General features: G+C 39.9%; 1 protein-coding gene across 1 annotated transcript in view; it reads right to left on the bottom strand.

Moving 5' to 3' along the window:
- STAC (SH3 and cysteine rich domain) overlaps positions 1–26,068 on the bottom strand; it is a 270,571-nt gene that overhangs the window by 57,605 nt on the left and 186,898 nt on the right. The window contains exons 3-8 of the mRNA XM_007945680.1: positions 22,945–23,045; positions 21,322–21,403; positions 20,114–20,229; positions 12,081–12,159; positions 3,634–3,698; positions 1,286–1,374 (exon numbers count right to left, since the gene is read on the bottom strand). Of these exons, the coding sequence (XP_007943871.1) occupies positions 1,286–1,374; positions 3,634–3,698; positions 12,081–12,159; positions 20,114–20,229; positions 21,322–21,403; positions 22,945–23,045 (532 nt within the window). The remainder of the gene's footprint in view (positions 1–1,285; positions 1,375–3,633; positions 3,699–12,080; positions 12,160–20,113; positions 20,230–21,321; positions 21,404–22,944; positions 23,046–26,068) is intronic.

Here is a 26,068-nt window from a genome sequence, read left to right as displayed (position 1 = left end):
TGCATGTGAACTGCTGTATGGAAAATGAATTTGCTCTGTAAACTTTCACCAAAATCACAATAAAAATAAATAAGTAAATAATAATAATAATAAAAAGCAGTGACCCCAACTCACATAGTTATCCTCCTGAACAGTGAGAAAATAAATTTCTTTTCTTTAAGGTAACGTATTTTTGCCATATTTTGTTACGGCAGCCCTAGGTAAATATGATAGGCACTGTGCTATGTGCTTTATTCATTTCATCCTCACAAATCTTTAAGGGGAACAGGTCATCATTATTCTTTCACAAATAAGAAAATCATAGTACAAAGATATTTATAATTTGCTTATGGTCACATAGAAAATAGGGTATGAACCCAGATGACTTCAGCTTCCTAAGGAAACTCACACTGGGCTCAAGAGAAAGTTTCAGATCTCATTAGTGTTACAAAGTTCACCTCATCCCTCTCAGTGTTTTGATTACTATGAATTGGCATGGCTGTTCGTTGACCCTGAGAGTTTGAGGTTAATTTGGTTAATCAGTGTTAATTTGAATTTGATTTTATATTAGACCACAGGATGCCAAGTGCATGTGACAAAGGTTGAGTTCCTGAAAACTTCCATTAGCCATTCTGTTGGTCATATGATGTTGTTATGTGCCATCGAGTCAGACCCGACTCATAGTGACCCCTCCTTAGGTTTCTGAGGCAGTATCACAACGGAAGTAGATTGCCCCATCTTCCTTCTGAGGAGTGGCTGGTGGGTTTGAACCACCAGCCTTCTGGTTAGCAGTCAAGTGTGTTAGCCACTGTGCTACCAGAGCTCCTGCTGGTCATATACTAAAGCAAAAAAAAAAAAAAAAAAAGTAAAACCAAACTCACTGTAGAGGTCGGATCTGACTCATAGTGATACAAGAGAATGAAACACTGCCCAGTCCTACATCAGCCTCACAATTCTTGCTATACCAGAGCCCACTGTGGCAGCCACTGTGTCAATCCATCTCATTGATGGCCTTCCCCTTTTTCGCTGACCCTCCACTGTACCAAGCATGATATCCCTCTCCAGGGAGACTTGTTAGAAATGGAAATTCTTAAATTCTACCCCAGACTTACTGAACTGGAAATTCTGGGGCTAGGGCCCAGGATTCTATTTTTAACAAGACTCTCATGTCATTGGGATATAGGCTAAAGTGTGAGATTTACTGCTGTAAAGTGTTAGGAGGTGGCACAAAGTGAACTATTTTTTCAATGGAAAAACATTGACTTCAGGTTTTCTTTATTTTGTACTTTTTTTTTTTTTTTTTTACCTCATTTCCAAATCTTCATTCTCCTGTGGTACAAATTTGTACAAGGCAACATAGGTGTTCATCTGTAATGTGTCTTTGGAAATAGGTCCCTGAAAGAGAAAATAAAGGAAAAATGAGACAAACAAAGCAGAAGAAATGGAGAGATGCAAGAAAGAAAATAGAATGTGAAGTTAATGTAATGTAATCTCAGTGAGCAGGATCTTAAGTGTTAAAACATCTAATCATTATTAAAGATTTTCTTTCAACCTCAGGTTTATCTTTCATTTCTCACCTGAATTTGATTCCATTACAAACCATTAAAAAAATTATTTTGAACTCTTCTTAAGAAATACTGTAATTTTCTTCAAACAATGTTTTCCTTTTAAATAATTTTGTTCATGAACATGATATGGGTTTGTCCCCAGAATGGGAATATTCTTTCTCCAAAAAGAGGGACATATCAATAGCAGTAAATAACTCATACTTCCTAAAACTGACTTTTTACCAGGGAGTCTAAATTTTGGTATCTAGCATATCAAAGGAAACCAGGTATATTAATCTGACAATCAGTTCATTTATGTTGTAGAAAAAGTAAAGAGTTAGGTGTCTGTGGTAGTTAAAGTTATGTGTTCACTTGGATGGGCCTGGTTGAGTGGCTGGGTAGCTGGATGCAGCATTCCCTATGATGAGACTGGTCATCAACTCCATGCTGGAATCTGCTGGAGCACCTGAGTAGCTGCCTTAGGGATGTGGTCTGCTTCCTGTATATAAGGAGAAGCCTTGGGAAACATCTGTAGCTTTTGGCATGCTTGACTTCTGAATGTAGCTGAGTTGTTATTCAGCAGCCTGCCATGTTGTATGCTGATCTTGGGACTCTTAATGGACTTGAATCAATGGTCTGGCATGTGGTTTGGTAATACCAGAACTGTGCCTTTTACTTGTTGACTGTGGGTTTGTCAGCCTCAGCAGCCAGCAGATGCCTGAGTGAAGAAAGCCTCTAGCTTCAGTGGGCTGGGAGCAGGAGGCAGAGCTGAAACCCAAAGTCGAGGGGCTTTCACACAGCCCCTAGAGCCTGGCACTTTGAACTCAGACTTCTAGCCTCCAAAACTGTAAGAGAATAAAACTCTTGTTTGTTCAAGCATCCCATTTGTGGTTGCCTTCTGTTAGAACAGCACAAAGTAACCAAAACAGTGTCAGACTGATTTAATTTATATCATGGCACCACAATTTATTGGCTATTAAACCTTGGGAACAATAATAGAAGCTATCACTTTTGATACTTTACTGTGTATATATATCATTCTACTCCAACCTTACAACGAGCCTGTGAGGTAAATTCTATTGTTACTCCCAATTTACAGACAATAAAACAGCTATATATGTATGCATAAACATATACGTATGTAACAGCTATATAAATATTAGCTATTACTATTCACCAAATAAATGCTGAAGCTGTGTAAGTTTTTATGCTTTATAATTTCTACAGTAGAATTATAATTATATCACAGTATATAATATAGTATAATATATTTAAATGTGTAATACTATAATTCTTGGAAGGAAGGTTGGGTAATCTACTTTGGTAGTGAAACCACCTCGGAAACCCAAAGAAGGGTAGCTATGAGTCAGGTCTGACTCGACGGCACATAACAACAACTACAATACTATAATTAAAATGACATATATATGTAACATGACAAAAATTGCACACAGCTCTATGTACCCTTTCTACCTGTACTATGACACACTTCACTATTTTCTCATCTCTTCTATGCTATGCTGTTTGAAGCTCAGATATCCTATGCTAAATGACTTTATCCCATTCTATCCTACCCTAATAATATCTATACATAGAAAAATCATTATATAAAGATAATAAATATATACTTAAATATTTTAAAAATATGTCATATTAGATAATTAAATATTTTACGCATTTGACTGCTAACCAGAAGGCTAGTGGTTCAAACTCACCAGCCACTCCTTGGAAGGAAGGCTGGGCAATCTACTTCCGTAATGATACCACCTTGGAAACCCAAGGAGTGGTTGCTATGGGTCAGATGTGACTCCACAGCAGTGTTTTTTTTTTTTTTTTTAATATAATATATATTAACTTGTCTGTAACATATATAACTGAAACAAAATTTGCAGAAAACCATATTTGTCATTATGACCTTTGATGCATTCTATTATTTCTGTTCTATTCCATGCTATCTATGCCCTGATTGGCTATGCACATTATTCTATTCTTTGAAAATGCTGGTCTGGGACCCTCTAAATTGATTTCATGACCTGTTTCAGTTGTGTCCTACTGTTTGATCTGAGGACTCCTGTCTGGGTCTGTCTTTTGTGACATCCATAATTACCTGGTGGTTTATGTTCTTTGCTTGGTCTCTGAAATCGTCAGTGCCATTTTCTGGATACGTAAACACTGAAGGAGACAAGAGAAATCAGGAACTTCATGAAATCCAGTCACCATGTTTGGGAAATGTGCTTGAAAGATGTCACTTTATTTATTGCATATATCATAGCTTTTACTTTGCCATGCATTGCCTTTGCCTCATCCTTGGTGACCCAGCCTTCATGTCACCTTCTAGGTGAAGCTTCTCCTGCTCCCAAGCAGTACTCTGCCCACCTTCTTTGTGCTCCCACCACCTTGTTTATGTCTCCAGATTAGCATACATCTCCCTGTACCATTTGGCACCTGTGTGCTCAACAGTTTGGCTCCTTTGGCAGTGTTCATCTCATGAGCAGAAAACATGTCACTCATTTTTGTTGAATGTACAGAATCAGTTGCTAATGGGTGGGAGAGGTATGATCCAATTCAATTATGTTTCAATTACCATTTCTAAATGCCAAATTCTATCTATATTCAATATTTTGATTCTAGTTTCTTAATGACATCTATATTCTATTTTACAAATTCAAGCTTTAGTTTTAAGCTTCAAAATATTTCTTTGCTCTTTTGTCAGTAGATTGGGGCTATTATTTAGAATAAAAAACAATATAGTAGTTTTATTTTAGTTTGAGATATATAATTCTCTTCTTTCTGCATTTAAACAGCTAATCTGTATCCTTCACTAGAGAACTACTGTTCTTCAACTGGGCAAGGAGTTTTCACTGTCCACATACATAGCTGAGGTAGCTCACTGAAGAGTACAGAGGCTCTGCCTCAGCTAATGTGATCAGCCACATCTATCACTATAACTAACAGCCTAAGCATTCTCATTGCATGCATCTTCCTTAAACAAAGACGTGGCAAATGTCTCTAAGTTTATATAAATTTTATAAGTGTGGTGTATATATATAACCCAACATTTAAAAATAACACCAAAACCAAAATTAAAAATAACACCAAAACCAAAAACAACCAAACCCCACTGCCATCAAGTCAATTCCAACTCATAGTGACCCCCATTGGGCTTCCAAAGCAGTAAATCTTTACAAAAGTGGATTGCCTGGTCTTCCTTCTGCAGAGTGGCTAGTGGGTTTGAACCGCCAACATTCCGGTTAGCAGTTAAATGCCTTAGCCACTGTGCTACCAAAGATCCTTTAAAATATCACATTGACACTTTATTCTACCCCTTGATTTCCCTTTATTTTATCAAGGAAATAGCAGTAGAAGAATGGAAACATGTCATGGAAAACTCTATAATCTATTTCAATTAATGTATTGACAATCTCCACTGTACTTAAAATAGACCCATTAACTCCATGACTCAGAAAACATGCTTCAGAATAAGAGCCCTTGTAAATGTACCAATGCTTATTAAATATCTACACTCTACAGTTTATAGTTCCAGGGCCTATGGACTCAACTCCTATTCCTGGGAAGCCAATTAGTAGCCACTAAGAGTGCTTTGGTTTGTGGGTAGGTGGAAAATGAAGGTCTAGTTATAGGCCTTGTCTACCTCAGTCTTTGGTCTTTCAACTTACTGTTTACCAGTTTTAAAAGAGAAGAGACCAGCAAAACTCTTCCCTGGTATTATATGATTATCTGAAGTCTTTTAAATACCCAGTTCCATAATTATAAAACAGGATATTTCTAAAAAAAAAAAAAAAAAAAAAAAAAAAAATTTGAATATTTTAACGAGGTATGCAAAGATAATCTTTAAAGAAAATTCTTGTTTAGGGTCAAAAATGTCAATTGGATGCATATTGGACTTTTTTCATTAATCTGCTTTGTCTGTTTTACTGTTATATAGTCTATTGTTTTGTCTCCCTAGCTAAGCTTTCTGGTACTAACTCTGTCTTTAGCTACGTCTAATATGTGGTTAAATCTATCAACCAAATTTTTAAATTATGATTTTAGTTTTTAGAAATTCTATTTGTTTTTTCTTCTAATTTGCCTGTTCACTTTTGATATTCTCCTGTTCCTCTGTTATATTTTCGAGTCCATTTTAATATCTTTAAGCTTATATAGCTGTGATGTTGTGGTTAGGTGCCATCAAGTTGATTCTGACTCATAGAGACCCCATGTGATAAAGTAGAACTGTCACATGGGGTCATGTGATAGGGTTCTCTAGACTGTAATCTTTATAAGAGCAAATTTCCAGGTCTTTCTCCCATGGAACCACTGGGTGAATTTGAACTGCCAACCTTTCAGTTGGCAGCTAAGTGCTTAACTCTTGTGTCACCAAGGCTCCTTAAACATAAATAGACAGTTAGATATTCATTTATTTGATAATTCCAATATATGCAGCCTCTGAAACATTGATCATAAAATTGGTTGTTTCTGTTACCTCTCACTCATGGTGGCTCATTTTTTGGTGTGTTTGGTGAATTTTGATTGCTAGCTTCTGTTCTTTGGAAGTGCATTTGTGGGACATTTTTGAGGTTTGGATTTAGATTCTGTTCTTGCAGACAATGTTTGCATTGCTCCTGCCTGGTGATTTTTTCACCTCTGGTTCACTTTAAACTGAACTAAATTTTCAGATTATTTTATTTTGTGCATACAAGTAGTATGAATTCAGGCCTTAAACCCAAGTAAGAAGATTCTCCTTTCTTTCTTCCTTCCCTTTCTCCATCCATCCTTCTTTCCCTTCCTTCTTCCTTCTCCCCCCTCTCTCTTTCTTTCCTTTTACCCTTACTCTCTTCTTTCTCCTGGCTCCTCTTTTCTTCTCTATATAAGTCAAGACCAATACAGGGATTTTACTTCACCAAACTCTTCTGCAGGTCATTTATTTTCTTCTTCTCACAGAGAGTGACTTTGGGGTATCAGCAATTTTCTAAAGGACCTCTCATCTAACCTCTTATCACGGCCCACCCCCCAAGATTTGCCCTCTGTTGTCCATGCACAAGCAATCCCTGGTGGCACAGTGGTTAAGCACTCAGGTGCTCACTGAAAGGTTGGCAGTTTGAATCCACGAGGCACTCTGAGTGAGAAAGATGCAGCAGTCTGCTTCCGTAAAGATATACTGTCTTGGAAACTGTGGGGCAGTTCTACTTTGTCCTACAGAGGTGCTGTAAGTTGGCACTGGCTTGACAGCAGTGGGTTTTTTGGTTTTGGTCCATGCACTAGGGACAATGGTTACCTAAGCTGAGTCCTCCAGGGATGTGTCGTCACCTGCTTAGGTCTCTATATTCATACTTTGTTGTCATTTCTAACCTGCATTACTTAACAGCTAGTTCAGTCACACATTAACAAAAAAAATTCAGTTCTTTCTTCAAGCTGTTTCAGTAGTCCTAAACTGCTAAAAATTTTTCTGTATATCCAGTCTTCCACATTGCTGCAAAAGGAATCGTCTAGGATTTTAAAAGACCTTTGTCTGGCCTGGATACCATGTGTGTGCTGCAGAAACTTAGCATATTTATTTGCATTTGTAATTTAGGAATTATCCATTGGAGGGGGACTAGAACCAGGGGCATCTGCCAATAGCTAATTGTACTGATAAAATATCTGCTGCTGCTACTTTTTCCTTTTACTGAAAATTTGAGATATAGAACTTGTGCATGTCAAAGGTAAAGCTAAATTTTCCAAACCTGAGCTTTGCTTTCAGGGCAAAATTGCTTCTGTACAGACCGAGGTAATATTGAGTTTTGTAATATCCTCAAGTGGATGTGTGATAAACTCAGTCCTCCTAGAAGAGTATTTTGAGGAATTGGTATCGCTTATGTTCTGTTCTCTTTGCTTCTGTTTCAGGAAAATTCTGGTCACACAGAGCTATACTGGAATGCAATTATTGAAGGAAGCCAGTAACATTATCAGGTGGCATTTTGACCTGAAATAAGTAGCCCCCAGATTTTACTTCTCCCTTTGTCTATTACCTTGCTAGGAGAAGAGTTCCTAGCAGTTAAGCCAACCTTCCCCATGTTTATTTCTGATACATTCTCAAGTAGTATTGAAAACAACAACCAGAAACAGACCTTCCCAAGATCTCTTGTAAGTGGAGATTGCACTCTTAGCAGTGAAGAAATTAGTATTTACCTCATCTCAGGTGGCTTTCTACCACCTAGCTATCAGTTTGTCATAGTGTGGTGGCTTGCGTGTTGCTATGATGCTAGAAGCTTTGCCACCAGTGTTTCAAATACCAGGAGAGTCAACCATGGTGAGCAGTATTAAGCAGACCTTCCAGCCTAAGACAGACTAGGACAAAAGGCCTGGTCATCTACAGCTGATAATTGGCTAATGAAAACCCTATGGATCATAATAGAATATTGTCTAATATAGTGCTGGAAGATATGCCCAAACATAGACATGATTGCGAAGATGGTGCAGGACCGGGCAACATTCTGACTCGACGGCAACTAACAGCAACCACAGATGGCTTTGGAATTGTTCTTCAAGGAATTGGGAAGATTCTACCTGTCTAGGAGAAATGATGTCTGTGAGCACTGCATATTTTCTTAGGACATAATCATGTACTGCAGAATTGGTTGTGACTGGAATCCAGAGCACCCTTCTGAGAAGGCAGCACCCTCCCTGCATGGCTGAGAGAAGAGCAGTGGCAACTTTGGACCACATAACAGGACGTTTTCTCAAACTGCATGGACAAGGGATTAAAATCAATCAAAGGAAAACATTTTGAAGCAAACTGCTGTATAATTAATCCCCTTAGCTTCTAAGAGGGCACTGAAAAGAAAGCTATTGCAGATCAAAGGAATTGTTAACAGATCTCCAAAGCTGTTTAGAGGCATATTGCTTGCTAAGTTCTTTCAACATATCTCTTTGAATAAAGCTGTGAAAATTCTTCTCCATTTCTTGCAGTTTAACATAAAAGAGACAGCAAATAATCAACTTTGCATCTTTGAGTAAATTACCCTGTGCCTCAGTTTCCTTATCTGTGTGGTAGGTAGTGTTGTGCATGTTGGAGGAAAGGGGGTTGGACTAAACGATATCTAATCATACTTTTCAAATGTCACTGAGCTTATGAATTATAGAATTGTATGAATTAAGCAGATTCTGATTCTGTAGTTCAGGAACAGCCTGGAATTCTGTATTTCTAATGGGCTCCCAGGTGACACCCAGGCTGCTGGTCTACGGGTCACATTTGGAGGAATGAGGCTCTCAGCTGAATCTCTGACTCTTTATGTATGATTTAATGATGCCTTTACTAATACAACCATGTTTCCTATTGATGGTTCCTGAATATGGTTCTTAACAATGTAAAATCCTATTAAGACCACCTTTTAGAGAAAGAAGAAATTCCCAGGGCAAATAGAGGCCAGGACTACTAAAGGAATGGATGAACAAAAGCATCAATATAGCTGGAATCAGTAGGCAATGAGGACAATATCACATTCAATGTGAAAATTTTTTCAGCAGTACAAACTATGCTGTGATAATCTGAGATTGGCCTCTCTTTTCTAATCCTTTTCCTCACAGAATGCAAGCTCCAGGTCTATCACACTCTGTGTCATTTTTTAAAAATGCCTTATGTGTTTCCATTGTAGTTACATGTATCTGTTCCTTGCTGATTTCATTGCTGATTCCCTCCTGCTGTTTCTGATGCTGTAAAGTTCAGCTCCCCTTCTGTCCCCATCCATATCTGCCTATATAAACTCACTCATGTATTAAGGCCAAGTTTAGACTTCATTCTCCTTCAGGAAGCTGGGGTAATTCCGATGGCAAACTGTAACATTCTCCCCTCTGTAGTGAAGTAGCACCACATACTTTGGCCTTTAGTTGAAATTGTTTTCATGTATCTCCTCCCCTCTCTGTGCAACCCCTTGTCCCCTGCTGGAAATAAAGCTGGAAGTCATCAATGTATGGATCATATTTTTACATCTATTATCTCATCTAAAGATTATATGACTGTATGGATTTCATGTTATTCTTATCTTCATTTTGGAGATGAGTTGACTGAGGTGGAGAGAGACTAGGTAACCGTTCAAAGGCACAGGGTCATTAAGTGAAGTCTGGCAGTGGCTTCCAGAGCAAGGATGGACCAAGGACCTCATCTGTCCAGTGCTGTTAGTGAGAAACAGGCCATCTGTGATGCTGGTGAGAAAGGCATCAGGGGGAGGATGGCATCAGAGGGATGATGAAGGCAGAGGTAGACTCAGCAGACTGAGTGTCTGACCTGAGTTGAAGAATTAAAACTTCAAGTCTGTTTTACATACTATTCTCTGGTGAATTAGGTCCTCAGATTCAGAAGAACTCTGGGTTTGCTGACCAAATTCAGTTTCTGGCCCTGCAATACTGGGCAGACTTGGGATGACTCTGCTATGTTACTGTCCTGCTATCAGGTTCTGCCTGGCAGCCAGCACTCTTTTTCTTATCTCCCTAATGGCGCTGCTTGCTAAGTACTCAAGGAATATTTACATCGATCTAAAAGCATAGCTTTCCCCACATGACGCTAAAGAATACTTATTCTAGCAGTGAGCTTTAACTGATGTGTGCGGGCTTGGCCAGGGGAGGTAAGGTGAACAAGAACATTTATTTAGGAAGTAGAATTGTAGGGGGAAGCTAAGAACATGTTGCCTTGTGGGAATCACACAGTCACAGTCTTCACTAGAGAAGAGACAAAAGTGAATTCCTGTCATAAAGGAAATGTAAGTGGTACCTTGTAAGATAGCCCTTGACCAAAAGGGAAAAAACAAAATGAAAAAACCTTACAAAAACCAAACCAGTTGCTGTCTAATCCATTCTGACCCATGGCAATCCCATATGTTAGAGTAGAATTGTATGCCATAGCGTTTTCATGGCCGTGACATTTTAGAAGTAGATCTCAGGCATTTCTTCCATGGTACCTCTGGGTGGGTTTGAACTGCCAACCTTTTTGTTAGTATTGAAGCGCTTAACCATTTACGAAGGGACTCTGTGATGAAACACCTACAGGGTATTTAATGTAGAACTTCTGCTTTCTTCCAGTCTAGAAGCAGCAAGGGCAACTAGTCAAGTGGAGGACTTTTCCATGGCAGCACTTCTCCATGCTTCAGTTTGTAGGAATGAAAATTGGGAGGGACAATTGCTGCCATGAGAATGCATTCAGCCCAAATGAATAGCACAAGTGAGGACCTGCAACCGTAGTAGATGAGTGACCTGAAGAAAGGTTTTGTCATCTATTTACTTTTTTAAAAAAATTAATAATAATTTTAAATTACATATAGGTCAGGCACACTTCTAATGCTTTATATGAATAAGCTGACTTAATTTTTTGTTTTTTAAATTGTGGTTTGGGTAAAAGTTTACAGAGAAAATTAGTTTTCCATTCAACAATTTATACATTTTTTTTTTTTTTTTTTGCTTTATGACATAAGTTGCAATCTCCTCAGTGTAACAGCATTCTTCCTACTTCCTTCCTAGGTCCTCTGTTGCCATTCGTCCTTCTTTCCTGTCCTTTCCTGCCTTCTCAGCTTTGTTTTTAGGCAAATGGTGCTCTTTTGGTCTTGTATAGTTGATTTTTCTGAGGATTACATTCCTCACTGGTATTACTGTTCATTTTATAGGTCTATTGTTTGGCTGAAAGATGATCCCCAATGGTGGGTTCAGTTTCAGGTTTGAGGAGTGTCTCAGGAGTCTGAACAGTCTCTATCAGATCAGTAAGTCTGGTCTTTCTAATAATGTGGATTTTGTTCTACAATTTTCTCCCACTCTGTCCAGAACCTTCGATTATGATCCCAATCAGAGTGGTTGGTTGTGGTAGCTGGGCACCATCTAACTCTTCCAGTCTCAGGGTAGTGGAGGCTGAGGTTTGTGTGTTCCATTAGTCCTTTGGACTATTTGTGACCTATTTATTTTTTCTGGTGATGGTACATGCTTAATAATATATATTTTTTTTTTTTTTTTTGAGAAATGAGTGAAGGTTAAATAGTTGTTGATGTCAAAAAGGCTTGGCAAGAATGCAATCCATAAGGGCTTGCTTATGATGTTTCTTTAGGCCCTGGTTTAAGAGGGGGTTCATTCTAAATATTAGAAGGCAAAAATATATAGTTAGAATTTAATAAATATTTTATAAGTTATGTTAACAAAGGTTTCAAGTTATTATAAGGTTGTTGTTGTTGCTATGAAGTTGGCTCCAATTCATGACAACCTTATGTACAACAGAACACAACATTGCCTGTTCCTGTCATAAGGCTAAATAATATTAATAAAGAATGTTTGGCTGGATTGTGCATATCAGTTTTTGAGTCTTAGTGTCCTCTACAGGGGAAGGAGCCAGGTGTGAGGTCTATACTCCCTTAACTGGCATCACCCCACCTGCTTGCTGTTACCTCAGATATAGCATTAAGTAGCTCCCCTGTGGTATGGTTTGTTAATGTAACCTAGGTCATGGGAGGAAATGATGCATTAACAAAAAGTTCTGGAAGTGACTCCTAAAACCCAGTAGAGCTAAGTTCATAAGATATGACTCCCTGCTCCCTTACTCACCACTGTTGCTACGTTTCCTTAGGTCATACCCGCCTGCTGGCCCATCAACTTCTTCAGGAACCTCCACAAGATCTGAAGTCTGGGAGAAAAGAGGAAAGAACATAGAATGAGCAAGGTTTTATCAGTGGGCTAGGTGAACAGAGATTTTTGATGTCAATAGAAGAGCTAAGGTGGAATTTGCATAACACTGTCTTGAAAATTCCGAAGGAGCTCTGGTGGCACAGTGATTAAGGCATTTGACTGCTAACCAAAAGGTCAGCAGTTCAAACCCACCAGCTGCTCCACAGAAGAAAGATGAGGTCGTCTTCTTCCATAAAGATTTATACCTTTGGAAGCTCTATTGGGCAGCTCTATAACCTACAGTTCTATTCATAGTGTCACTATGAAGAGAATTGACTAGATGGCAGTGGGTGGTCTTGAGAATTCAATCATTGCTATCTTTTCTGATTGGCTAATTTCTGAGAGGCTGTGTGTTCCCTTGTGGGCAGTGTACCTCCCTTCAGTTGTCTATGCCAGGCACTGAGCTTTGCACAGGATAGATGATTAATGAGTGTTGAATGAATGCCTAGAAGTACAGGCCACAATTAGGGCTCTTCTTAGGAACAGGCAACAGAGAGAAATCAGAATTACTGCCCAAGTTTTTTGTCATAAAACTCAATAAAACTATAACTCTTTCCATTAAAAACAAAACAAAAACCCACCAAACTCAATGCCATCGAGTTGATTGCTACTCATAGTGACCCCTCCTTGGGTTTCTGAGGTGGTATTTCTATGGAAGTAGATTGCCCAATCTTCCTTCTGAGGAGTGGCTGGTGGGTTTGAACCACCAACCTTCTGGTTAGCAGTCACATGCCTTAGGCACTAATAGTAGAGAATGAGATGTACAATTCAGGGATGGATTACCTAGCTACAAATTAAATGTTATTTTAATTGTTGCAAAAAATCAATTGTTTTTGTCATACTCATTCTGGTTCTTTTTCTTTACAAGAAAAGTAATAATCTTTCTTCCATTCATGTTACAGAAGTAATAACAATGTTAATAATAGGAACAATAAAAATAATATTAATTAAACTAGTTGCCCTGGAGGTTACTACTCCTACTCATGGTGGCCCATGTGCGTCAGAGTAGACTTGTGTTCCATAGGATTTTCAATGGCTGACTTTTTTTCAGCCAGGCCTTTCTTCTGAGGTGGACTCAGAACCTTCAACCTATTGAGTACATCAGCCTTTTGCAACACTCAGGACTAACTGCACTTTAAATAGCTAATGATTACTTATCATTTACCATGTACTCTTTTAAAGTACTTGATATGTACAGTCTCATTTATTCCTCATAGTAATCATATGATATACCTATTTTTTCACATAGGAATCTGAAGCCAAGAGGAAATCAATAACTTTACTTTGAGGACCCATGGCTCAGAAATGGTTATGAACTCCAGGGGTTGTCGCTTCAGTTTGTGCTCGTAAGTACTGTGTTTTATCCAGTGGTGTTAGAATGGCTCACACCTGTTCATGAGAACTTTCAGCAGTATCATGTGGGTAGCTTGAAATTGGCCACTGTGGGAGTATTTACACCAGGGAAATTGCAAAATGCTACAAATCAGGATCCTCCCCAGTAGGTGGTTAAGCATTTATGAGCATACCTCTGATTGCCTTTTTCAAGGAGCCAGGGGCTCCAGTCCAAATCCTTCTGCCTGCCTTGCCCTGTTGTTGTTGTTGTCATGTGCTGTCGAGTAGGACCAACTCATAGCGACCCCTCCTTGGGTTGCTGAGGCAGTATCACTATGGAAGTAGATTGCCCAGTCTTCCTTCCCAGGAGTGGCTGGTGGGTTTGAACTGCCAGCCTTCTGGTTAGCAGTCAAGTGCCTTAGGTACTACGCTACCAGAGCTCCTGCCTTGCTCTAGCCTCTTCAAAAAGGGAATTAGGGGTCTCAGAGGAAAGTTAAAGTTTTTTAAAAATATTTATTTGTATTTTTAAATAAGACTTTAAAAATCATAAATAAATATATAGTTTACTTATATCCCACACCATGCCCATGACTGGTTGCAGATTGAACCGCTGTAATCCATAAGGTTTTCACTGGCTGGCTGGTTAGCATCAGGCAAAAATGTGGAGGCCAAGAGAGGAACAAGTTCGGCTTCCTAGCTTTGTTTCTCAGCTCTAGTGCTTTAGCACCACTTTTCGGAGACTGATTTTTGTTACAATGTAGCTTTGAGATTTTCTTTTCAGCCATTCTTGCTTTTATGACACATCATCAGAAAGAAGAATAAGAAGTCATAGGCCTCCAAGTCACTCATTCCCTGCTCCTCTGAAGCTCATTATTTCTGCACAAAAATTGCTTTGCAGAGAATTTCAATTATATTAATCTTATAAAATTGAAGATTACTCATAAACTAGTGAACTAACTCCTTGCAAGGTTTTGAATTTGGTTTCTCCTGGCCTTCCCAAAACCATCAAGTCAGAACACTAAATATTCCAGACCTTTTCATTGAAAAGCACATTAAAAAAAACACAATGATTTAGAAAAAGCCAGAGAGTGGCTTCCGGATAATGATGACTGAGGGCCTCTGCAGCCCTAGGAGAAAGGAAGCTGTGGGACAAAGCTTTTCTGTGTGGGGTAGTGTTAGCTTTAGGACATAACAATACTAGAAGAATGGTAAGAAGCTGAAGTTCATTACCAACTGACCCTGCAGGAAGGAAACAAAATCATTTTAATGCACTAATCAATTGTGCTTGTTTTCTTCTATTGACCCTGGGAAAGAATGAAGTGACAGATAAATTTAAGAACATTTTTATTTGTCTCTGTCTCTTGTAGCTCATAGAACAATGCCTTCACAGAACAAAACTCTAATAAATACTGACTGATGTAACAAGTGCTAGTATAAGTGGACTGTAATGGAGGGACACCTTATTGACATTCAGAAAACCAATGTTCTTTCCTCCTAAAACCAGTCTGTAGTGTCCGGATGTTACTATAAATAAAGCTATTTTAGATACAAAAGCAAACTATCCCTCTGAGGATCTCGCTGCTACTTGTTAGATGTCATGGAGCTGGTCCCTGATTCATGGTGACCTTACGCACAATAGAATGAAATGCTGCCTGGGCCTGTGCCACCCCCATGATTGATTGCAGATTAAACTGTTGTGATCCATAGGGTGTTCACTGGCTGGCTGCTTAGCATCAGTCAAAAATGTGGAGGCTGACATGTCCACTGACCATTGTGAAATGTTTCTGGGGACTTTGCTTTGTCTAGCAGAACTCAGAACTGCAGGAGCAGTCCCTTACTGCAATGTGGATAAGTCAAGACCTCTCTGTCGAGCTGCCTCTGTGCTCTTGCATCCCTGGGTTGGTGTTGCATTTGTCTTTCCACCAATGCCAGCCTCACACAGGCATGAATGACACTTGCCCTGGGAGTGGTGGGTGGATATACTGGCCCTCACCAGGGATGTGAAAAAGGCCTGTTCAAATATGACAGAGGTTTCTGCTCTAGCCATCTGTTTTTGCTTTTCCTCTTAGGCTAGTGGTGGTATCTACAAGAAGTCTTTATTTGTAAGGGATGATGGCTGTGGGCCAAAAGCCAGCTCTATGTGGCTTTTGGAGCACCAACTCACTGGCAGCAATGATTTTCATCATTTGCTTGAGAAAGGATATAAAACATGGTGGGCCAATCTACTTCTGTACTGATACTGCCTCGGAAACCCAAGGAGGGGTAGCTATGGGTCGGGTCCGACTCGGTGGCACATAACAACAACATGTGTGGTTAGAGATATGCTTAGCATTCTTGAGTCTCCATTTCAAACTTAAGTCTAGCTTAGTGGCAACTGTGCCTAAGGCATTTGACTGCTAACCAGAAGCCTGGCAATTAAAACCCACCAGCCACTCCTCAGAAGGAAGTTTGGGCAATCTACTTCCATAGTGATACCACCTCGGAAACCCAAGGAGGGGTCACTATGAGTCGGATCACACTTGACGGTAGTGCACTGCATAGTAGCAACTGTAAATTTGTGATTCAAAAGGAAGAGGGAGGGAGCTGAAAGGACAAATATGAGATAGAACAGGAGATGGTTGGCAAGGCTTGATTTCCTTTTGAACAAACAAATTTAATCCTTAATTTAACTCATTGTTTCTCAAACTTTGGTGAGCACTGGAATTGCATGAGGAGTTTTTAAAATGTAGATTTCTGGTCCCTACCCCAGATTTTCCAATTCTGTAAGTCTGATGTGCTGTGTAGTCCTCCAGGTGCATCACCCACCTGGAGAGCTAACAAAGGATACAGAGGCCCAGGCTTATTGAAATCCAACAGGGTTTGGGCCTTTCTATTTCACCACGTTCTCTGGTGGATTCTGATACCCACTGAAGTTTGAGAATCACTGGTATAAGGTAGCAAAAATAAAAAGATGTGAACAAAAAGTCTTTGCATTTAAGTAGTTCAATCTAGTTGAGGGGGAGGTTGGAGAAAAGAGATAAAAATGATACAAAAAAGTGAAAATTACCTAGTAATATGCAAATTATCACAATTAATGAACTAGCTGCTATGGAAGCTCATGGAAGGCATGCCCAACAATGACCACGAAGCTCAAAGAGATGTCTGCAAACAGGTAGAGGTGATGTAAGGACAAAGACAGGGTAACACAAAGAACAGCAAACTGTGCCAGAGCTCAGGATATGAGAAATGAAGTGCTGTGTGGATCTCTCAGGGTTTTTAAGTCAGCCTTCAAGTATTCCTTCTTAGTTCTCCCTTCATTCTCTAAGTATTTCCTAAGTGTCCACTATGTGCTTGGCACAATGCCAGGACCTGGTGATAATGACATGAATAAGAATAGGGTCCTGACCTATAGTTGCTCAGTATCCAGTTTAGGAAAGAGATGCAAAAAGAGAGCATTACAGTGCAATCACGTATATACTTGTTAACTGTTATCGAGTTGACTGACTTATGATGCCCTTCTATACAACAGAAGAAACTGTTGCCCGGCCCCACATCATTCTCACAATCTTTGCACATTCAAGTCCATCATTGTGGCTATTGTGCCAATCCATTTGGACAAGGGTATCCCTCTTCCTCACTGGCCCTCTCTTTCACCAAACACAATGTATTCCTTCAGTGACTGATCCCTCTTGATGATGTGTCCAAAGTAAGTGAGCCAGACAATGCTATACTGTGATCCACAGGGTTTCTATCAGCTAATTTTTGGAAGGGATTTCCAGGCCTTTCTTCCTAGTCTGTCTTATTCTAGAAGCTCCACTGAAACTTGTCCACCAGGGTGATCTTGCTGGTATTTGAAATACTAGTGGCATAGCTTCCAGTATTACAGGAACACACGAGCCACCACAGTATGTGCCAACTGACAGACAAGTGTTGTTAGGTGCTGTCAAGGTCATTCCAACTTATAAGGACCCCATGTACAATGAAATGAAAATGTATATACTACAAGAGAGGAATTCCTTAAAGGTTACGGGAGGAGCAATTCATTATGCCTGAGAGAGTGAGGAAGCCTTTCATGGTTTATATAAAAATCAAGCTGAGTCTTAAAGAATTTCACTTAGAAGAAACAGCATGTTCAAAGGCATAGAGATGTCAAAAACCTTGGTGAATTCATAGGAAGGTTGATCTTTAAGGTAAATTGGGAATAATTGTCAGGTTGATAGGCCTCATACTACAGGATAGAGTTTGGGCATTGTCTATCAGGTACAAGTGAGTCAACAGAGTATTGCTGCCTGGAGTCTTTCTTTAAAGGAGGATAAATCTAGAGGTATTGCTAAGGGTAGAATCAAAAGGAGGAGGCAGCAGAGTTATTCCTTTACAGAATTCTGCGTGAGATGCACTGGTGTAGTAATCTGCATCTCCAGAACTGGTGATCCTAGAGAAAGGGTGCATTTGACATGCATTTCTGACTTATAGGACCTAATTACCAGATGGATATGAATTTACTTGGGCATGCTTATTTTGAGGTATCTGTGGGACTGGTCAGGAGCTTAGGTAAGAGATTAGGATTAGGGCTTTGAACTGGTTCATTTCTAGTTCAACTTCCCTATGAGAATTTACATTTCTACCTTAAATATACTGGATTAGAGTCTACATTTTAACAAGATTTCCAAGTGATCCTTATGTATGTGTAAGAATCACTTGGGTATCTTATTTAAATTTGCATTCTGATTCAGTATATCTGGGGTAGAAATGCAAATTCTCAGCAGGGGGGCAAGCCAGAATGAACCTGTTCAGAGCCCTGGTTAGGACCGGAGATTGCTAAAGGAGTCATCAGCTTAGAGGTGGTGGTTCGACAGGAGGAATGTGATTAATCAGGAAGAACATGTTGAACAAGAAAACATAGCAAGGGCAGATTCCAATTTAAAGAGTGATTGGAGGATACATCAGAAGAAGAGATAGGCCACCCAAATGTAGAATAGAGCAGACTTCTTGACCAAGGTTTCTGACAGCCTGAGAATGGGCTCTTTTAAGGCCTTGGAAAAAGCTCTTCTCAGATAACTCATTTGCTTTGTTAATAGGTTATAAACTTATTTAACTTCACAGTAACTCATTTTCAAAGGAAATTCAGCTAAGGCTTAGATGCTTAATAAAAATTGAGATGCAATAACTTCCATTTACTGGGTGCCAATTATGCGAGGCTCTACACTAGAAGCTTTACATATATTACCATTATCATTATTATCCAACCCACACACCCATAATGTATTAAAATAAATACAAACTCTAGCCACATGCACTTTGATTTTTTCACCACACTTAGTACCTTTTCTATCCTTCCTTTAGAAAATGAAATAACACTTCGATTTTGACTGCCAATTTGATTTATAGCTTCACCAGCCACTCCTCAGAAGGAAGGTTGGGCAATCTACTTTGTGGTGATACTGCCTCAGAAATCCAAGGAGGAGTTGCTATGAGTCCTATCCGACTTGACGGCAGTCAGGGTTTTTTTTTGTTTGTTTGTTTGTTTAGGGAGATCATCAGCCTTCTGGTACCTTAAAATATCACAAATTAGACCTTCACCATTATAAGGCAAAAGCCTATTGAAGGTTAACATTTTCCATTTTACTATCAAATCGTTCAGTACTCATAGGGCAACATTATTTAAGTATCTTTAACACAGGGAGCTCTGGTAGCATAGTGGCTAAGGCACTTGACTGCTAACCAGAAGGCTGGCGGTTCAAACCCACCAGCCACTCCTCGGAAGGAAGGTTGGGCAATCCTACTTCCGTAGTGATACTGCCTCGGAAACCCAAGGAGGGGTAGCTATGAGTCGGGGCCGACTCGACGGCAAACAACAACAACAACAACACATGTGTTATGTACTTATTATTAATAAAATAGGATAAGACTCATATTATAAATTAAATTGTGTGCCCCCAAAATATTTGTAAATCTTAATATGGATATGATCACATTTGGGGTTAGACTTTTTCTTGTGATGTTATTGAGGCCATATCCATGTAAGGTATGTCTTAAACCAAGCACTTAAGCGATATAAAAAGCAGATTAGGCACAGAAGCAAGCAAGCACAAATGGGGGAAGGTAGAGGCCAGGCCACGTGACGATTGCCAAGGAACCGAGAAACTGAGCTGAAAAGAGACAAGGACTTTCCTCCATAGCTGACAAGAGAGAAAACTTTTCCCTAGAGCTGAAGCTTTGGGCATCTAGCCTTCTAAACTATGAGAAAATAAATTTCTGTTTGTTAAAACTACCTACTTGTATTTCTGTTATAGCAGTACTAGATAAAGAAGACAACATGTAGTGGTTGATTATAACTCAAGGCAAAGACAACATAGAAAAGTGAGACAAGAGAAGCTGAGGCAAGGATTTTCCCTCAGAGTGGACAGAGAGAAAGCCTTCCCTTAGAGTCGGGGCCCCAACCAAATTCAGACTTCTAGCTTCTTAAACTGTGAGAAAATAAAATTCTATTCATTAAAGCCAACCATTTGGGGTATTTCTGTTTTAGCAGCACCAGATAACAAAGACACCTGTCCTGTTCAAGACCACTGCAGGTGGGACTGAGGGAAGGAGAGGACAATTACAGAGGTTCTGTGAGGTGAGTCAGAGCCACTGCCGGAGCTGCTCTTCTTCGTTCTCTGGGCCAAGGAGGTGCCAAAGCGGAGGGTCTCGTAGACAGGGTCCACCTTATTGCCACAGGCTGCAACAAAAGAAAGCTCATCTGAGACAAAGGTTTCCCCAACTCCCTATCAGGGGCCCAACCAACAACTGACCACATTTCCTGAGTTAACAGCACCTGGAAAATAGGTTCAATGCAGTGGACCCAACTAGCCCTGTGAAAATGAGTAGTTTGTGGTCAAGCTTTCCTTATTTACATGGATCCCTTCAGTAAATGCTCCCACTTGCCAAGACTCTCTACTGCACCCCCTTCTTCCAATAAGAGCTCTCTGCTCCTAACCTCTTCCCAATTGGTTTTCTTCTGTGATTATCCATCCCCAGGGTTCCAATTTTAAAGTTCTTTCCAGGGACCAGATTTATTATCTCTGTGAATGTTCTGATCACCAAGGTAAAATGTGTAATACAGAATTTGAAATAGTAGGCAAGTGTCTCCAGAAGAATTTGGCATTACCGGGTCTTGTGAACATCTGATTAAAGCCTTAGTTTAAATTTGCCAGTTTAAAAATTACCCGCAAAGAGGCAAAAATAGATGTAAAGGTTTTCAGAGGGGAGCGGAAAAAAAAGAAGTATGCTGAAAGAAATGAGAAATTCAAGTCAGAAATATCTATAAATATGGGATATACATTTTGTCCTCATTAAGGAGTAACTGATACTCACTGGATTCCTACTAAGTCTTGGTTTGTGATTTATATTTGTCTTTAAAACATTTATGAAATATAGCTATTGTGTTCTCATTTTACAGGGTCTGGCAAGTTGGGTCACTTGTTTAATGATACATAGATGGTCAATAGAAGGACTGGGCTATAAACCAGGTCTATGGGATGTCACACTTCATGATCTTTCCAGTTTACCATAATGTTAACAGGTGGTATGGGGTATGAGGAACTTTTAGACTTGGGTGTTTATAGAGCTTCATCAGGGAGACAATGATTCTGGAGAATTTGGTCCATGATATGTTTTCCATCCAGCAAAACAAACAAATAACCAAAACCCAAAGAGCCACCAAACAGACACAAAGACGTCCCATTAGTTTGTCAGGACTTGGAAAGCAGCAGCCATTAACACTGACATTGCTGCTGAAAACCCAATTTAACCCATCAATATTCCAACTCACCAATGGGCATGACTTCTTTAATGCATCCAAACTGTTCATGAATGAGCAAGGGGGAGCTGTAGTAACGCCGAAACCCCTTTGGCTGGAGAGAGAATGAGAAAGAGAAGGGCTTAGTGTTACAAACCAGATGGAGAAAACAACATAAGAGCCCTAAAATAAACCAGTTGTATTCTCCAGAGGTGCCTCCTTGTCTCCCTTTAAGATGCTGACTTGTTCTATAATTTATCCCTGTGGAGGTGGCAATAAGCAAGATACGCATCATCTGGAAAGCAGGCTCCCAGCCCTGCCCTTTCTCTGTCCTGCTTCTCCTTCTTCTGCAGCTCACTGCAGCCTCCTGTGTCTGGTTTACTCATTATCTCCCAGGACTGTTAGGCATTGCTTTACCACATTTTATTATTGTGGTTTACTAAAATCCTAAAAAGGTCCAAGCATGGGAAACCATACCTTGGAGCTAGGCCCTTGTATAGCTGAAGAGCTTTATTCTGAATGATTTGTTTTGTGTTCCAGATTCTCTTTCTGTTTTGCTGACCTCTCACTCATTGTCTTTGCCTTGGATCATAGGAATCACCATTGGAGGAGGAAAAGGAGAGCAGGTGAAGCAGGGGTTTGAGAGAAGAAATTGCCATTGAGGGTAAGTAGAAGGGCTCTCTAAGCACTTATACTTACTGTATCCCAGCATTGGAGCAGAACTTAGTGGTCTGTAGCCCAGTCCCTATTACAGCTATGGAATCTTCTCCAATATTCTTGTCAAGTGGTGTCCTTTGTTTGAGCACTGTCAGTGACAGGGCACTCACTAACCCTGTAGGTGGATCTTTTGGGATACTACCTCTGATTGTTAAGACTTGGTACCTACAGATCTAGGTCTCACTAGAGCCACAAAAGACAATAGAATTTCCTTTTCTGTGTGACAAGTCTTCAATTTTTTGAAGAGAGCTGTTATGTCCTAAGTATTACCCAAGGTAAACTTGATCTCTTTTAAATCCTTTGGCTAAACTTAGGTTCAAATACCTGCAAAAGTGCTCTGGATTGTTTTTCCCTAATATGTATCACCAATACTAAAGTCCACACTCTTGAGATGACATTGTTGGCCCAGAACGGGCCAAGGCTACCCAACATCCTTTGAGTATTTGGCCATTATACTTCTGTTAATGTGGTGTAGATTTTTATTATTCTCTCAATTTTTGGTAGTCAGCTCTATCCCACTCTTGATACATATTCAGTTGACAGCCAATTGTCATTTTGCCTGGGACTAAGGGGGTTCCCAAGATGTAGGCCTTTCATTCAGCTTTTAAACCTGGACAGTCCCAGGATATCAGGGACTTTAAGTGCTAAAACTGAGCAAATCCCAGCTCAGGACAAGTTAGCCACAAGATTAAGGACCTGAGTTATTTTCATTTGTGGGAAACTTGTCTATCAGGTTGACAAAACTTTCCCTCTGCTCAATCACTTATTTAGATGAGGAAGTCAAGTTGGCAGGTCAGGGATTCTGAGGCTGTCTTTCTGCTGTCCAGTTCTCAGTGTGATGTGAGAAGGAGGAAGGAGTCGGGAGAGTGTGAGCTGGCCAGAGCAAGCAAGTGGCCTGCTCAGGATGCTCTGGGGCTCACTCCTGGCATGAACCCTTACCAGTTTGCCCATGCACCGCTGGGGCGCTAGGCCATCCGTGCACTTGTGGTGGATACTCATCTTACAGGCCTTGCAACGCAGTCCATGCTTAGCATTGGTTCCTGTTATACGCACAATGAACTTTGGTTAGGATACAGCCTGCCTTTTGCTAGTGACTAGTCTTAAATTACTGAAAAATAGGTTGTTCCCATAACCAGGTAATTCCTCTTTCCTGTGTCTTTTACATGAAATTTGCACAATGGACAAAATATTATGGTAGATTCTTTACCTCCACTTTCTTTGGTATCTCAATTCCAATGAATTTGCCTTTCATATAGGTCACTCATTTCTGTTCTTCTGTACTGGTAGTGCAAGTCCTGAAATTTCACATAACCTCCCATCACAGAGTCTGAGATGTTGAATAAACTCTTGGAAAAGTGACCAATAAGCGAGGACATCAGGGTATGCACAAAGGCAGGACTGATGGTGTTATAAAGTGGCAGGACTTGGTCAGAACCAGTCCCTGCTAGGGAAAGAGGAGAAAACTGGTGTCAATGAAACCCTGCAGGAAAGCAGGAGTCACTTAATTTCCTGGGACAGGGTTCCAAAATGCAGTGAGAAGAAAGAAGGCAGAGGAGGAGAGAAGAGGCAGAGAGCTATCCTGGGCACTGCATTGTTGCACTGAGGCTCAAGGAAGGGGTGCTAGAGGCACTGGGGAGAAAAACAAGAGAGTGATGTTTGGAGTTTTAGGAAGATGGCAGTGGTTCTGGGTACCTGTGCTCATCATTTTAGAAAGCAGCTTGATGGAAGCTAGAGAATATTGTTAAAATTGTATCTTTTCTGTCTCCATTTAGGCTAGGATAAGAGTATGCAGGACCACAGGTGCCAACTGCTCTGATATACCAAGTAAAGTGGTAGACCTTCAGCAGGCCTCAAAAAGAGAAAAGTGGGAGATTGGAGAGCAGATCTCTTTGTAAGTTGCTGAGTAACTATCAGTTTCACCCTGGATCATCTACTATAGAAAGAAGGATGGAGGTGCTTCCTTCTCTGCTCAGTCATAATGAGAAAGACTTCAAAGAGACTACAGGCAGGCCTCGAGTTATGAATGAGATCTATTCCTAACTGTGTCTTTATGTCTTTAAGTAAATTTGTAGATGAATCCTAACAGATGAATAAAGTTCTTATTTAGCCTTACATTAATGCAAGAAAGGAGCTCTGGTGGTGCAGTGGTTAAGGCATTTGGGGGCTAACCAAAAGTTCGGTGGTTTGAACCCACCAGCCACTTTGCAGGAGAAAGATGAGTCAGTCTGCTTCGGAAAAGATTTATAGCCTTGGGAATGCGATGAGGCAGTTCTACTCTGTCCTAGAAGGTCACCATGAGTCAGAATTGACTCCATAGCAGTGGGTTTTGGATTAGTCCAAGAAAAGGCTCAAGGCCTTTTCAATAATTTAAAAGCTGCACATGCAGCAAGTCAAGGTGATTGTGATGAAGAATGTGTTGTGAGTAGGGGCTGGTTCAATTATTTCAAAGTGAGGGCAAAATTCCATAACAAAAAGCGAAGTAGGAGTTGTCTGTAAGTTGGACATTCATAACTGAAGGATTGCCTTGACTTTGAAATTGTGGCCTCTGTCTTCTGGAGTCTGTTGGACACACAGTGTGGCAATACCCATGCATGGGAAAGTCAAATGTGAGAGACATGGGTAATCAATGGTTCTGTCAGCCTACTGGGAAGGATGCCATGAAGGGAAAGCCTGCACTCCAAAAGCATGTCAGGGAAAAGGATTTGTGAGTACTTCCTGTGGATCAGGTGTGGATCATGCAGAATGCCACCTCTGAAGTCCTCGTGGAGAGACAATGGGATCTTATTAGAGTAAGTCTGTTTAGAATTCAGAAAATTAATTTCTGAATTAATTCAGAAATTAATTTGTGTGTGTACCTGAGACATGAGACCACAGGTACCCCACTAGATATCACAGGTGTTTATAGACATACTATAAGGATAGTCCAAGATTATATGTAAAATCGACTCATGTCTTCATCATTGCCTTCCCATTCAACTCACCATCATCCCTTGCCTGGACTAATTGTTAACTTAACTGCTTTCCTCTGTTTTTGCCTTCCTCAAATTCAATGTCTGTATATTGGCCAGAATAATCTTTTATAAAGATAATTAAATAAGCTCCCTTTCTTGCTTAAAAAATTTTTTTCAGTAGGTCCTCACTGTATTTTTGACTTCATGAAAATGCTCATCATGGTGGTGAGACTTTTACATGCTTTGATGGGAGCCCACCTCTGTAACTTTATCTCAGGCTGGACCCTCTTGCTCAAGATTCTCTAGCCACATGAATCCACACCCTCGTTAATTTCCTAAGGTCTTTATGTATGCTTAGAATGCTGTTTTTCTCATTCTTCACCTGGCCAGCTACTCCTCACCTTGCAGATCTCTTGTTATTTCTTTAATGAAACTTTTTTGGACATACTCCCCTTACCCCATTAATTATCCTTTTCCTATTATTCTTTTTCAGAGTACTTTGTTATCTTTCACAACATTGATCACAATTATTATTTATTTGAGAGTTTGTTTTTATTGGCCTTTCTCTTTGGACTTTGGACTCAATGAAGCTAAGGATGTGTCTGTCCATTTATTAATTATGTATTATTCATTTAATACCAGTAAGCATGTATTAAATGAATGAATGGATAAACAAAGTCTTTCATAGTCACACATATAATGAAACAGTGGTGACTGTTTCAGGTAATTCACTCATATTGATTCATCACTAGTGTACAAATAGTATTCAAGAGCTGAAAGGAGACTTGAGGGTTATCTTTTGCACAAGAGAAGCCTGAGGGCATGGGAAGCAGAATGACTTGACCAGGTCATAGGAAGTTCTGCCTGATTTCACCCTTTCATTGCTTTACCCAGTCCCTTTAATTGTATTATTTAATTTATATGCACATGCAGCTGGAGCTAATTAGATGGTAAAGTAAGGAAGTGCAAAGATCTGACATTCAACTGGGAAAAGCAACAGACAAACCCTTTAAAGGGAAAATAACTGAAAATTCTTCAGGAGGTATTATCTGAAGACTCCATCCAGGAAGACATCCTTTAATACAGAGTGTATCTGCTGTTATAAGTACAAA

The sequence above is a fragment of the Orycteropus afer genome, unplaced genomic scaffold (genome assembly GCF_000298275.1).
Source record: "Orycteropus afer afer isolate SDZICR_OR568_19922 unplaced genomic scaffold, OryAfe1.0 scaffold00142, whole genome shotgun sequence".
Taxonomy (NCBI): Eukaryota; Metazoa; Chordata; class Mammalia; order Tubulidentata; family Orycteropodidae; genus Orycteropus; species Orycteropus afer.
This window is presented reverse-complemented; position numbering and strand designations above follow the sequence as displayed.